Genomic DNA, 13,432 nt, shown 5'->3' on the forward strand with positions numbered 1-13,432 from the left:
TATAGCAAAGAAGAAAAGATGAAATAATATTATTTTTGGTCTTCTTAATAAAAATACAGAAAGTAAAGAAAAATAGGAATAAAATTATTTATCTCTAAATACAAACTAAAGGAAAGATAAATAAAAAGAAAACAAAGTCTAGTCTAATCTAGTATGACTATCACCAATGTTATAGACACAGTCCTCGACAACGACACCAAAAACTTGTTACGATTCCGCAAGTGCACGAATTCGTCGTCAGTAATATAAAAGATTGTTGTACCCAAAAGGACTGATTATAAGCACTAGTGATGACACACTTAGGATTAGCTACACTATCGATGGTTGTAAGTAATCTAAGAAAAGAGATTAGAAAGTGGGGAATGAGAACTAGCAACGAGAAGAAATCAACCTGGTTAATAAAGAGTTCTAGGAGTTCAGTTTCATTGTGGTGGTATTGATATGTCTCATGCTATCCTATACTCATTGTCCATCAGCATGCATTCGCCGAAAGCTAAAGCAACCATCCTTGAGCACCAAACAAAGACGATCCCTATGAAATCCTGTTACAGTTAACCCCTGTTAGTAGGGCGCCTTGGTAGATCACAAGGACATGACTCTTATTGATGTTATCAAGGATAGAATTAAGAAGTTTAGTTTGGTCTCTTACTTCCTTGTGGAGAAGTCACCTTTCCTTTCAAGGAAGTACCCTAGATGTCCGTGAATGGGTTACCCCTGTCACTAGGGCCCCTAGGGTGTACAATCTAAGGTATTCCCTCTATGAGGTTGGCAATTGCTACACAATCAATCAACATGACAAAGAGATCGAGTAGTCGAAACAAAGCAAGCGAAATCATCCAATGAATATAAGCGTAACATGAGTTTTACATCAAAATCAATCCACAATTACTCGCTTATCCTAGAACAAGAACTCTACTCTATAGACGCCAGAGAAAAACCTGAAGACATAATGAATCTAAACATACAATCCTCAAAAGCAAAGAGAGAAAGAAGAAGTATGCTTATTTAACGATGATGAGTGATCTTCGAATCCAATCCTTTGCTTCTGGAGTTGATGTGGTGATGAAGGTCGCTGGATCGATGTCCTGGACGGCATGGAACGACACCAGAGTGATTCTCCTCTTGACGGCTCGCCTCCTGGCTCTCCCCCCTCTGAAAAAGGGTTAAAACCCCTTTTATAGGCTAGGGCGCGGCGCAACGGCACGACCGTGCAAGGATGGCACGACCGTGCCCTTTCTTGACTCTGGATGCACTGCACGGTCGTGCCAATTGGCACAACCATGTGATGCTGGGACTCGGCTTCTAGGGACACGGCCGTGCAGGGTTGCACGACCGTGTGTTGCTTGGTCTCGGTCATGGGGGGGCACGGTCGTGCAGGGTTGCACGACCGTGCATGGTTGCACGACCGTGTTCTGATCCTCCTCTGGGTTGGCCGCACGACCATGCAAGGGTTGCTCGGCCGTGCACTTCTCCTCTTCTGTTTGGCCACACGATCGTGCAAGGTTTACATGGTCGTGTTCTCTGGCTCGCTCCGGTGTGTCGACAAACGCTGTTTTCGCTCCGAAAGTTATTCCTGTTAACACAAAACCAAACAAAGAGCAGATATCTGTGCAAAAGAGTATATATGATGAATACATGATAAAAGAGGCGATCATATAAAGAATATGTACGTATAAAGCAAGCAAATGTGCGTAAAAGCATGCATAAACTATCATAATATTTACGCACATCACAAACTTGACCTTCTTAACCTTAGACACCTTATCTTTGGTTAATTTCTCCTTATCCTTAAATGAACTTCCCTTACCATTTCTTAACCTCTTCTTGCTATAGTCATATGTTACCCTAACATATGACTCTTCTCTAGCCTTAGAGGATTCTCCCTTGCCATTTGCACTTGAAATCATTGCTTGTGACATTCTTTTAGCCTTTGGGAACTCTACTTGCATACCCGCCAAAGTGCTCCATGGGTAACTTCCCCTTACCCTTGTTTGATGAAGGTCGGTATCCCAAACTGGATCTATCATCATTAGGTCTTTGACCACCCAATATTATACCTAATCCCTTAGATCCAACATTGAATCTCTCAAGGGATTTCTCTAACTTATTTAGGTTTTCCTTTAAAACTTGATTCCCCACTTCTAGGTTATAAACCCTAGAATCAACTTATCCACCTTGGACAGTCCTAGACCTACCTTCCTAGGTATATGCCTCCCCTTCTTGGTATTAATGCCTTGATCATTTCCTACCTCCTTTCCCTTAACCGTGATAGGCTTTCCATTTATAGGTCTAACATTAACATTCAATTTCCTAGGATTATCAACTATGTTAACCCTATTTCTGTCATGGAATCTAAAATCATAATTATGCATAGATAAATAATTAGCATTATTTCTAGCATGCATGGAGGAATTTAAATTTGAATTAACCTACAAATTAGGGTTTACCTTATCCTTTACCTTTGGAGCTCCCAATTGACATAAGCCATCATTCTTCCTCCACTTCCTTAATTGCTCTAACTTCTTGAGCTCTCCCTTCCATGGGCACTTTGTGTGGTAATGCCCCCTTTCACCACACATGAAGCATCTAATATGCTTATTCTCCTTGGCTCTTTTCCTACAACTCACATCAGTTTCTAAATCAACTTTAGTAAGTTTAGGATGTAACTCCTTTACCTTTATGAGTAATGGACACCTACTCTTGTAGTGTCCCATCTCTTCACATCCAAAGCATTTGATGTGGGCTTTCTCGCTCCTCTCGGTAGAGGTGGTTGAGGGTTGAGCTTCCAAGATCTCCTCTATCTTAGACTGCTCTTCTTCTTCTTCCCTCAAAGATGTAGACGATTCCACATCCTCCTCCTCTTCGGATGTAGAGTACATCTCCACATCCGATTGGTCCTTCTCCTCCTCTTGGACTAATGGGCCCTTCTCCTTGGACTTCTCCACTTCTTGTGATTGTGTAGGATCTTCATGAAGAGTAATCACTTTGCTCCATAGCTCATAAGCATACTTGTACTCACCTACATGCGATATAATATTAAAAGGTAATAGATTTGATATAATTCTAATTACCTTCTTGTCCATCTCTGATTGTAGCCTTTGCTCTTCAGTCCAATACTGTGATTGGAGGCACTTCCCCTTCTTATCCTTTGGATCTTTTAAAGGAACTTCCAACGCAGTCCATGTTAGTATTAGCCCTTAGTATCAATTATGAGGTGATTGACAAGGGAATTTTGTATCATATTTCATTAATTAATAAAAAGGTAAAGTTGGTTATTATATTACTTTAGTTTAGTGCCGAATGAATAAGTATAATAATGTCTTAGGGTGGTAGGTTCTAGTTTACAACATATCAATTGGTTAAATTGATAGTGAGATATTATAGATACATACAGAATACTATTCTTAATTATTCCTAGTCAAGTATTAATATACAAGGACAATATTAATGTATTAAGACTAGCATGTAGGTCAACAGATGACTTAATCTCACAAGTCATGGATATGAGATATTAGGTTGACACATGGGTATTAGAGAATATGTACTGAATGACCTGCCATGAGAATATTTCATGGATCATTGTATGAGTATCATAAATATTCTCATAATGACTATTAGTATGAATAGTCCTTAGACCTAGAGTCACTATAGTTCCCTATATAAGGAGTTATATATTTTGATATTGACAAATGTCACCTATAACAGGGTAGACTATAAAGTCGATTACTGGGTATGTAATAAATTATGTGGAGGGATGTGAGTTATGTAGATGAGATCTGTCTCTTCCATATAATGGATACGATATCAGTGGACCCCTTGATTAGTAGGACACAAAAATGCATGACCATGCTCAAATGAGTCAATATATGATATTGAACTTATTTGATTGAGTGCGTCTACTTAGGGATCAAGAAATATAAAGATTGATAAGAGGATGACATGATCTATGCTTTATTGATCAATCTAGATATCAAGGATAGAAAGATTGAGTTATACAAGATAATCGACACAAAAAAGTTAAGGCAGATCTCGATATTCTTGTCATTTGGATAGTGATAATACCTTGCTAGATGCCACTCATTGTTTATGTATCTGAAATAGTTTTAGAGATATTTATAATGTTATGAGAGCCTATTGGGTCATACACAAAGAATAAGTTGATTTGGAGATGAGTTCATATGATGGATCATTGGATCAAGTCTAATCTAAATTAGACTTACTGAGTTAGACTCAATTAGATCCAATTATTGGATTGAGTCCAATTCAAACTAGACTCATTGAGTCAATTCGAATTAATGATATAGTGACTCATTAAATTCTAATTACATGAAGAAAGAGGATTGACCAATTTTAAAATTGACCATTCACTCATGAAGAATTCAAAATGTTGATTTGAATTCTTGAATGAAGACCAAAAGACTCTTGTCTTAATGGAGTGTTAATGCTCATTAAGTGTATTCATTAGATGAAGTAGAAAAGACCTTTTTCATCTCATTTTTTAGTAGAGCATCTTCTTCTTTTCTCTTCTTTCTTTTTGGTCAAAATCTCCCTTAGAGTTGCTAGCATAACCTTGGTTGGTTTTCTTCTCCACTCCGTGAGTTCGTGAGATGGATGGAAGGCTTGTTCGTGTGGATACCAAAAGAGGCATGGACACGTGATAGTGCCGAGATCCTTACTATCAGGAGTTCATGTTTACGCAACAAATGTATAACTCCCTTTTAACAAAGTTAGTATATGATTTTCTCCTTCGTATGGATCTTCTGAAAGGATCTAGTTAGTTTTTCTTCTACACTTTCTAAGTGTTTAGTGCTCTAGATCCTAATAGTCTAATGGTTCCAATCCATTTGGAACCAAGTCTTCGACCGCTTCCTCTAATACTCGAAATCTTCTTGATTGTATGGAGGTGGGATTCGGATATTCCATCCTAATGGTCCTTCCATCTCCATCTTCTTCTTCTTCTTCTTCTTCTTCTTCTTCTTCTAGCACTTGCTTCTCCCGGCAATTAGTTTAATGAAGAACGACCTCGCTCTGATGTCAATTGTTGGAACCTTTGACACTGACTAGAGGGGTGAATAGATGATCCACCCTAAATTGTTCGTTTCCTTCCTACACTCATTAGCACATAGCGAAAATATAAATACAAAAGTTAAACTAAAACAAGAAAGCAAACCTAACATATTGATTTAACATGGTTCGAAGATTAGGGCTCCTACTCCACGACATTTCCGTAAGGTGGACTATTGATAACTAGAATTTTTATGCATGATTTTGGCTCTCATATCTGACATTTTTACTTTCTCATAAGCTAAATTTGGTGTTTATATCATATTTTAGGAGTACAATTTATTTTAGATTTAATTATAAACTTTCTATAATTGTGGAATTTAATCTCATATTTCTATTATGATTTTGTAGGAAATCCAAAGAACTATGGATTAGAGTTGAGTCAGATCAAATTTGGCTTGATTTGGAGGCTAAATGAGGGAGATCAAGTAGAATAAGTATGAACCGTTAATCTAGATCAAGAGAGATCTTGTTTCTTCATCTAGATCTAAGTCATCCAGTCCTCTATCCATATTTAAAGCTATGTGGATTGTTAGATCTAAAGATGAAATCAACCTTAAATTAATCTAAAGCGATCTAGACTGTTTATCTCAAGATTTGATGATCAGACCTTTAGTTTATTCCTCACAAAGATGGATGACTCATATTGGATGGGAAAACCCTTTCCTTTATATTTTTCACGAGGCGTACAGTGACATTTGGCTAAGGATTACTGTTCTTTTCTCTACTCATATTTTCTTCTCCCGACGCCCCTTCCCCTCTTCACAATCTCCTCTAAGCGGTGATGGAGGCATCTTTGATGACTCTTGTGAATGACGACCTCTATTAGGGTTCACTTTCTGGCAGAGCAGTTTTACGTCGACGCAGTGAGTCCTTCTCAATTCCCGATTCTCGACAAAAAGGCGGTGACTCCTATTAGGGCTTTCTTGATGGTGGAGCATTCTTCTCTAGCAAGGCACCCCTTTTCTAGCCCTTCCGCAGTGGAGGTTCTTCTGTGGATGGCGTTGCGAAAGCAGAAGATTCCAAGGAGGAAGCCAACTATCTTCATCTTCTTTGGTGAGCCTCCCATCTGAATCCCAAGGTTGAGGCTGTTGTGGACTTCCGCTGACATCTTTACTAAGCCACTATCCAGACAACGTTTCAACAAGTTAGCAAGCAAACTCAACGTCAGAGATCTCCCGTTGAGTTTGTCGGGGGGGGGGGGGGGTAAAAGAGATATAACAGAATTATCCAAATTGACCGGATCAAATTACCAAATCAAATCATATTAGTATTTGGATTATTCTAATAATTCTGTTATAATTATTCTCAGAATAATTCTTAGAATAATTCTGTTATTTATTAATTAGTTATTTGACCAAGTACTTTTTGAACATTATATATTGTATTGTCCTTAGGGCAAATATCAATGAACAATAGATTTTATTATTCTCATCTTATTTCTTCCTCTCTCCCTATTCTTCTTCTTACACCAGTAACCTTAGTTCTTCAATTCTAGTAGAAGTATCTTTATCCCAATTCCAGTCGGCAGCTCCTTTGTTCATCTCAATTATTTACCAATTTTGACATAAAATTCTTCCTTTGATTTGTTGGAATTCTATTTTGGTTGCTGACTTGCTGAAATTTTGAGTTGATTTCCTGTTGATGCTGAATTTTATGTTGTTTCCCTGTCCATCTAAGCCATCAACTTGGTGTGATGTGTGCTGTAGGAGTTGTAGATTAAAGGATTAGTCGTTGAGTTGTTGTCCACTAGGGTTGGTGGTTCTAAAGCTGAGTCCCCCTAGTAACGGAGGAGAGTAGTTGAATTGGAACGATCACGAGAGAGTGGTTTGGATAGTTTAGTTATTTTCTTATTTGATTGTTTCATATTTGGTTAATTTAGTTTCCTTTCTTGTTTGATTGTTTCATGTTTGGTTAATTTAGTTTCCTTTCTTGTTTGATTGTTTCATGTTTGGTTAATTTAGTTTCCTTTCTTGTTTGGTTATTCCTGTTTAGTTGTTAGCTTCTTTTCGTATTTGATCTATGTGTTATTTACTTGTGATACATGTTTGATTGCTTAACTTCGTACTTTGTTAGTCACATTTATGCATGATTGTTAATCTTGTTTCATAGTGTGATAATGTGGTGCAAGTTTATCAATTATGTATAATTAGGTTTTGCCTAATTGCTGTTAAGTTGTTTAGTCAATTACATTTGTTTTACTATTGTTTTTCCCTTGTGCATGTTTGTGTTGTTTATTATGTTTTTATGTTATGCCTATCAATAGATGTTCTTGTGTTATAGGGTGACAACGAGGTGCATGTTTATCTTCAGATAGAATTTTAGTTTTACTTCTCGCATGTTATTTTTGTTTATGGTGTTATCCATAATGTAGAGTGACACTGTGCTATGGGTTCATCGTTGTTGGTTAGTTATGATTACATTTATTGCATTAGGTTTAGAGAAAAATTCCTAAAATAAAACCCCTCTATTCGATTCTATTTGAAAACAAATGTTCTACCATTAGTTCCATGAGAGAGACGACCCTGTCCTCTATTATACTACCTTAGTACAGGTTAAGGGATTCGGTTGATTAGAAATTTATTAATTTGATTTGTGTAAGTGACAGTTGTGACCCTATCAAATTTTGGCATCATTGTCAGGGAAGTTAGTGGTGTTCGTTTGTTTTTAGACTATACATAAGTTTTATCTTTATCTTGTTCTTGCCTTTCTGCTTTGTTATTTTTTTTTTCTTTCGATGTAATTGTCAGTTTCTCCCTTTTTGCTCTTGAACTTTGCAGGTTGAAGGAAAGGGGCGAAGGGAGTAATACTACAGCTAGACCATGAATAAAGACCTATTTTGGTCAATCTCATCATTTAGATCACTGTTTTAATTTTTTAATATTTTTTATTTCATTCTTTTCAATTTTATTCTCTCTTATTTCTATTTCTTTTGTGATTGCAAAAATTTAAAAATACTGTTAGGGCTTAATTATTCATCTCTTGTATGCACGTAGTCTATCTTGTATATTTCCTATGTCTTTTGATTGTATTTGTATGAGTGTTTAAAGTAAAACTATCGAAATCTCTTTATCTAATACACAAGAACGAAATGTTTGTTATGCTTAATATCTTTAGCTTAATCTGTATCTGTCTTAATTCTGTCCTTTATTCGAACAGTTTTTTCTTTGCCAAATTGCCTGAAGCTTATGCGGTTTTCAATCCAATCGTAGATGTTATGCCTGTTATACCTCTTTTCTTTTTTCTATTAGCCTTTGTTTGGCAAGCTGCTGTAAGTTTTCAATAAAATTTTTAATACTTTGCCAAATAGACTCATTTTGCCAAATCCAAATCGATTCATAATTTATTTGATAATAAAATTCGAAAAATGAATAAGATCGACTAAGTATTACATTATTATTATAAACCCTCGATTCAAAAATTTCAATTATTGTATATTAATTAAATAACCGCAAAGATGAATTTGGATCAGCTTATTTACTCGTTCTCACCTTTCAGTGAGCAAAGAGTTTACTGGGTCTAGGTCCCCTACAAAACCTAATTGTCGATATGACAAGAAGTTTTTTGTAAGTTGTAAGTAAGAAAGAAAAATCTTATTACATACAATACAAAGAAATTTGTAAAAATGACTTTCTTTTCCAAAATTGAATTTTTTTGCAGGGGATCGTGTAAAATTAAACAAACAAATTAAACAAAATAGTAGATGTGTTGAAAAGAAAAAATAGGTAATCTATTCCCTTTTTCGAAAATAAGATTATTTTGGAGGTTGTGTAATGCTTAGTCTTAAACTCTTTGTTTACACAGTAGTGATATTCTTTGTTTCTCTCTTCATCTTCGGATTCTTATCTAATGATCCAGGACGTAATCCTGGACGTGAGGAATAATTTTTTTTCTAAACTTTTCTTACTAAACTTTTCTTATTATTTTATCTATTCTATAAATTTACCTATGATAAATTCAAGGAATTGAAATTCCTTTTGAAAGTTCGAAATTGAAAGTATCAAGCGGGTCGAGTAATCAGAGCGAGCGGAGAAAGAGGGATTCGAACCCTCGGTACGAATAATTCGTACAACGGATTAGCAATCCGACGCTTTAGTCCACTCAGCCATCTCTCCAAACTCCAAATGGAAAAGAAAATCGAAATAATTTAAATTAAAGAAATTACGGAAAATTCAATATTTTCTTTATTTTATTTTCATATCATATATTATGAATTAATATATATTACTAATTAATATATATTACTATTACATATATAATATATATTTATAATATATATTTATAATATATATTTATAATATATATTTATAATATATAAATATATATTTATAATATATAAATATATATTATAAATAAATTATTATTTTATAATTAAATAAAATGTAATTATAAAATTTTATATTAGGAATTTCCTATTTTTCATTAATATAAAATAAGTAAGTTCAGAGTAAATAAAGAACGAATTTGATTAGGAATTACATTTAGATAATGATTCGAAACAAGTATCTACAATACAATAGAAAGAATACCTTACTTCTTTGATTTTGTACGAAAGATTTATTCCCCCGGCCCAGGCCGGGTCTTAGTTAAGTACCGGCCAGGCCAGTACCTCTTTTTGTCTAGCTTCAATGACCCTTTCAATCCGAAAATACTAGCAATCCAACAAAACAAGGATATATATAGTCTTATTGAAATTTATGTATGTTATTTAAAAAATTCGAAAATTTGAAAAGCTTTGGGCCCTTTACCCTTTTAAGTCCCCGGCTAACAGGACTAAATATGCGTCAACACCATAATTTGGATCCTATCTTGATTGCGTCTCACTCCTTTGTTCGACAAATAGTCCATTTATATACAATAATGTATATGTAGCGGGTATAGTTTAGTGGTAAAAGTGTGATTCGTTCTATTAAAAACTTAAATAGTTAAGGGAAGGGGTATCTCCGTTTTTTTTCATACTCCGATCAAAAACTTTATTTCTTAAAAAGGTTTAATCCTTTACCTCTCAATAGCATATTTGAGGAAGAACATACATTCTCACGATTTGTATCCAAAGTCCTATTAAAAATAAAAATGGATTATGTAGTCGTGAAACATAATTTTTTTGAACTGGATCCAGTCTTCCAATTGAATAAGTATGACTAAGGATCCATGGATGAAGATACAAAAATTTAGTTCCAATCGTAACTAGATCTTCTATTTTGGTGTTGTAAAAGGGAAATTGAAGCCAAACAAGCTGGAAGAGAGTGGTTTTGGTTTACTAGAACCATCCGCATCGCATATTGTTTCAGCTCGGTGGAAACGAAATTCTTTTCCTCAGGATCCTGCCAGTAGAAATAGAGAACGAAGTAACTAGACTAGACGGATTTCATATAATCCCTCTCCTCTAGAGGGATCATCTAGTAAGCAAATAGTTTTGGATACATTCAAACAGAAAGGCTGACATAGATGTTATGGATGTAATTCTTTCTCTATGAATACATCAATCTTCCATAAAGGAGCCGAATGAAATAAAAATTTCATGTTCAGTTTTGAATTAGAGACGTTAAAAATGATCAACCAACGTCGACTATAACCCCTAGCCTTCCAAGCTAACGATGCGGGTTCGATTCCCGCTACCCGCTACATATTATGTATTATAAATACATGCACCATCAATTTAGATATACATCCTTTTTTCTATAAAGGATTTTCCCGGTAATATCTTTTATATGAACTAAGAATACAAAAGAAGAAAATAGGAATGAAAAGCGTCCATTGTCTAATGGATAGGACAGAGGTCTTCTAAACCTTTAGTATAGGTTCAAATCCTATTGGACGCAATTTATTTACATCCATTTTAAAAATGGCTATACCAAGAAACCTTTTTTGAATCATTCGAATTAGAACTATTTCTCAACGATTATTCTTGTACTAAGAATAGAAAAAAGTGAGAAATTTATGTTTGTTCTTGAAGTAAAAACAGTTCGATCTGTTGCTGAATAACTTCCTTCAAAAGTGATTCCGCTTCCTCGGTGAATGTCTTGGTAGAAGATATAATTTCTTTAAATTGAGGTTTATTCTTTTTTAAGTAGTTGCGTAACTGACCGAGAAATTTCTTTACCTGTCCAAGTTCTATCGAATCTAGATATCCATTCGCTCCGGTATAAATAGTAGCTATCTGTTCTTCCACCGCGAGAGGGTCTGATTGGGATTGTTTAAGCAACTCGCGTAATCGTTGACCTCTTGCCAATTGATTCTGAGTAGTTTTATCGAGATCAGAAGCAAATTGTGCAAAGGCTTCTAACTCCACAAATTGCGCTAGTTCCAATTTTAATTTGCCGGCTACTTGTTTCATGGCTTTAATTTGAGCTGCGGATCCTACTCTGGAAACAGAAATACCGACATTAATAGCAGGTCGGATTCCGGCATTGAATAGATCGGCGGATAAGAATATTTGTCCATCTGTAATGGAAATTACATTAGTAGGAATATAAGCTGAAACGTCTCCAGATTGAGTCTCAACTATCGGTAAAGCAGTCATACTTCCTTCACCTAGACTAGAACTTGATTTAGCGGCTCTTTCCAAAAGTCGTGAATGCAAATAAAAAACATCTCCTGGATAAGCTTCACGACCGGGAGGTCTTCTTAATAGAAGAGACATTTGGCGATAAGCTTGTGCCTGTTTGGAGAGATCATCATAAATTATTAAAGTATGTCGTTCACGATACATAAAATATTCAGCCAGAGCCGCTCCCGTATAAGGAGCGAGGTACTGTAATGTAGCAGGTGAATCCGCCGTTTCGGCTACCACAATAGTGTATTCCATCGCCCCTCTTTCCTGGAAAGTAGTCACTACCTGAGCCACAGAAGATGCTTTTTGACCAATAGCTACATAAACACATATTACATTTTGGCCTTTTTGATTGAGAATTGTATCTGTGGCTACTGCTGTTTTGCCGGTCTGTCTGTCCCCAATAATTAATTCTCGCTGACCGCGTCCTATAGGGATCATAGAATCAATAGCAATAAGCCCCGTTTGAAGAGGCTCATATACAGAACGTCTCGAAATAATACCTGGGGCAGGAGATTCAATTAACCGAGATTCAGAAGCTGAAATTTCACCTCTCCCATCAATAGGTTTAGCCAGAGCATTTATAACACGACCCAAGTAACCCTCACTCACGGGTATCTGAGCAATTCGTCCTGTTGCTTTTACAGAACTTCCCTCTTGTATCATCAAACCATCACCCATTAATACAACGCCAACATTATTTGATTCCAAATTCAGAGCAATGCCTATTGTACCCTCTTCAAACTCTACTAATTCACCTGCCATTACTTCATCAAGACCATGAATACGAGCAATTCCGTCGCCTACTTGAAGTACGGTACCGGTATTCACAATCTTTACTTCTCTAGTATATTGTTCAATACGTTCATGGATAATATTACTAATTTTGTCGGCTCGAAGACTTACCATTAGCGTTTCTTTATTCCGTTATTTTTTGCATGGCTCCGAGAATGCGAATATTAGCACGGATCATACGGAAATGTAACTCACTATTCAAGCAACTATTCAAAGTTCCTAGAGCTCCCTGTAAGGCTTGTTGGAAAACTCGTTGTCGGACCTGATTAATCGCTTTTTCTTGTTCAAAATGAAGCGTTTCATTTTTGTAATTTTCTAATTGTTCCAAACTATCACTAGTGGCATTAATCAAATTTACTTTTTCTCGTTCTATTTCAGAGTATCCATTCATTCGATACTCATCTGCTTCTATTTCCACTTTACGTAAGCAAGTCCGGGCTCTTTCGAGCTGCTCAACGGCCCCTTTACGTAATTCTTCCGAATTTCGAATAGTACTTAAAATCCTCTGTTTTCGATTATCTAATAAATCATTTAATGAAAGTAGATTATCTTACCATTAATTTCACAACTTCCATGATCTCTTCCCGAACCAAACATGAATCTTTCGATTCATTTGGCTCTCACGCTCAATTATTTATTTATGGTATGAGTATTCCCATAGCTTTTTTAATGTAATGAGCCTACCTTCTCTTTTCTGTTTGTAGTTAAACATATCAAAACTTATAAAATAAAAAACCAGAATATTAGGAAGACTCTTCCGACTAGACCAGATCAAAATCTAAAATTGTCAGCAAAGTTGTTTTTTTATTTGTACTTTTTTTTTTCATTTTTTTGAATGAAAAAAGGAAATATGATAATAAAAATTAAAATAATAATAATTATATTATATTTTTGTTTCTTCAAGTCCAAAAATTCCTCTTTTTTATACATAGGTCGTCGATTCGGCATTAGATAAAAAAGGAACTTTGTTTCCTTTTTTTATCTCGTAAATAGTTTCAATTTATTTATTGATATGAGTGT

General features: G+C 35.4%; 1 protein-coding gene and 1 non-coding gene across 2 annotated transcripts; both read right to left on the bottom strand.

Annotated features, from left to right (window-relative positions):
* Positions 1-9,091: 9,091 nt before the first annotated feature.
* TRNAS-GCU lies at positions 9,092-9,179 on the bottom strand. Its single transcript has one exon. It is a non-coding gene; the product is annotated as a tRNA-Ser (tRNA).
* Positions 9,180-9,621: 442 nt separating this feature from the next.
* On the bottom strand, positions 9,622-12,526 carry LOC122033678 (ATP synthase subunit alpha, chloroplastic-like). The gene has a single exon (XM_042592796.1). It carries the CDS (start codon positions 12,524-12,526, stop codon positions 11,003-11,005), a length of 1,524 nt encoding a protein of 507 aa, XP_042448730.1. The 3' UTR covers positions 9,622-11,002.
* Between the last annotated feature and the right edge of the window lie 906 nt (positions 12,527-13,432).

The sequence above is a fragment of the Zingiber officinale genome, chromosome 11B, assembly GCF_018446385.1.
Source record: "Zingiber officinale cultivar Zhangliang chromosome 11B, Zo_v1.1, whole genome shotgun sequence".
In the NCBI taxonomy this organism is placed as follows: Eukaryota; Viridiplantae; Streptophyta; class Magnoliopsida; order Zingiberales; family Zingiberaceae; genus Zingiber; species Zingiber officinale.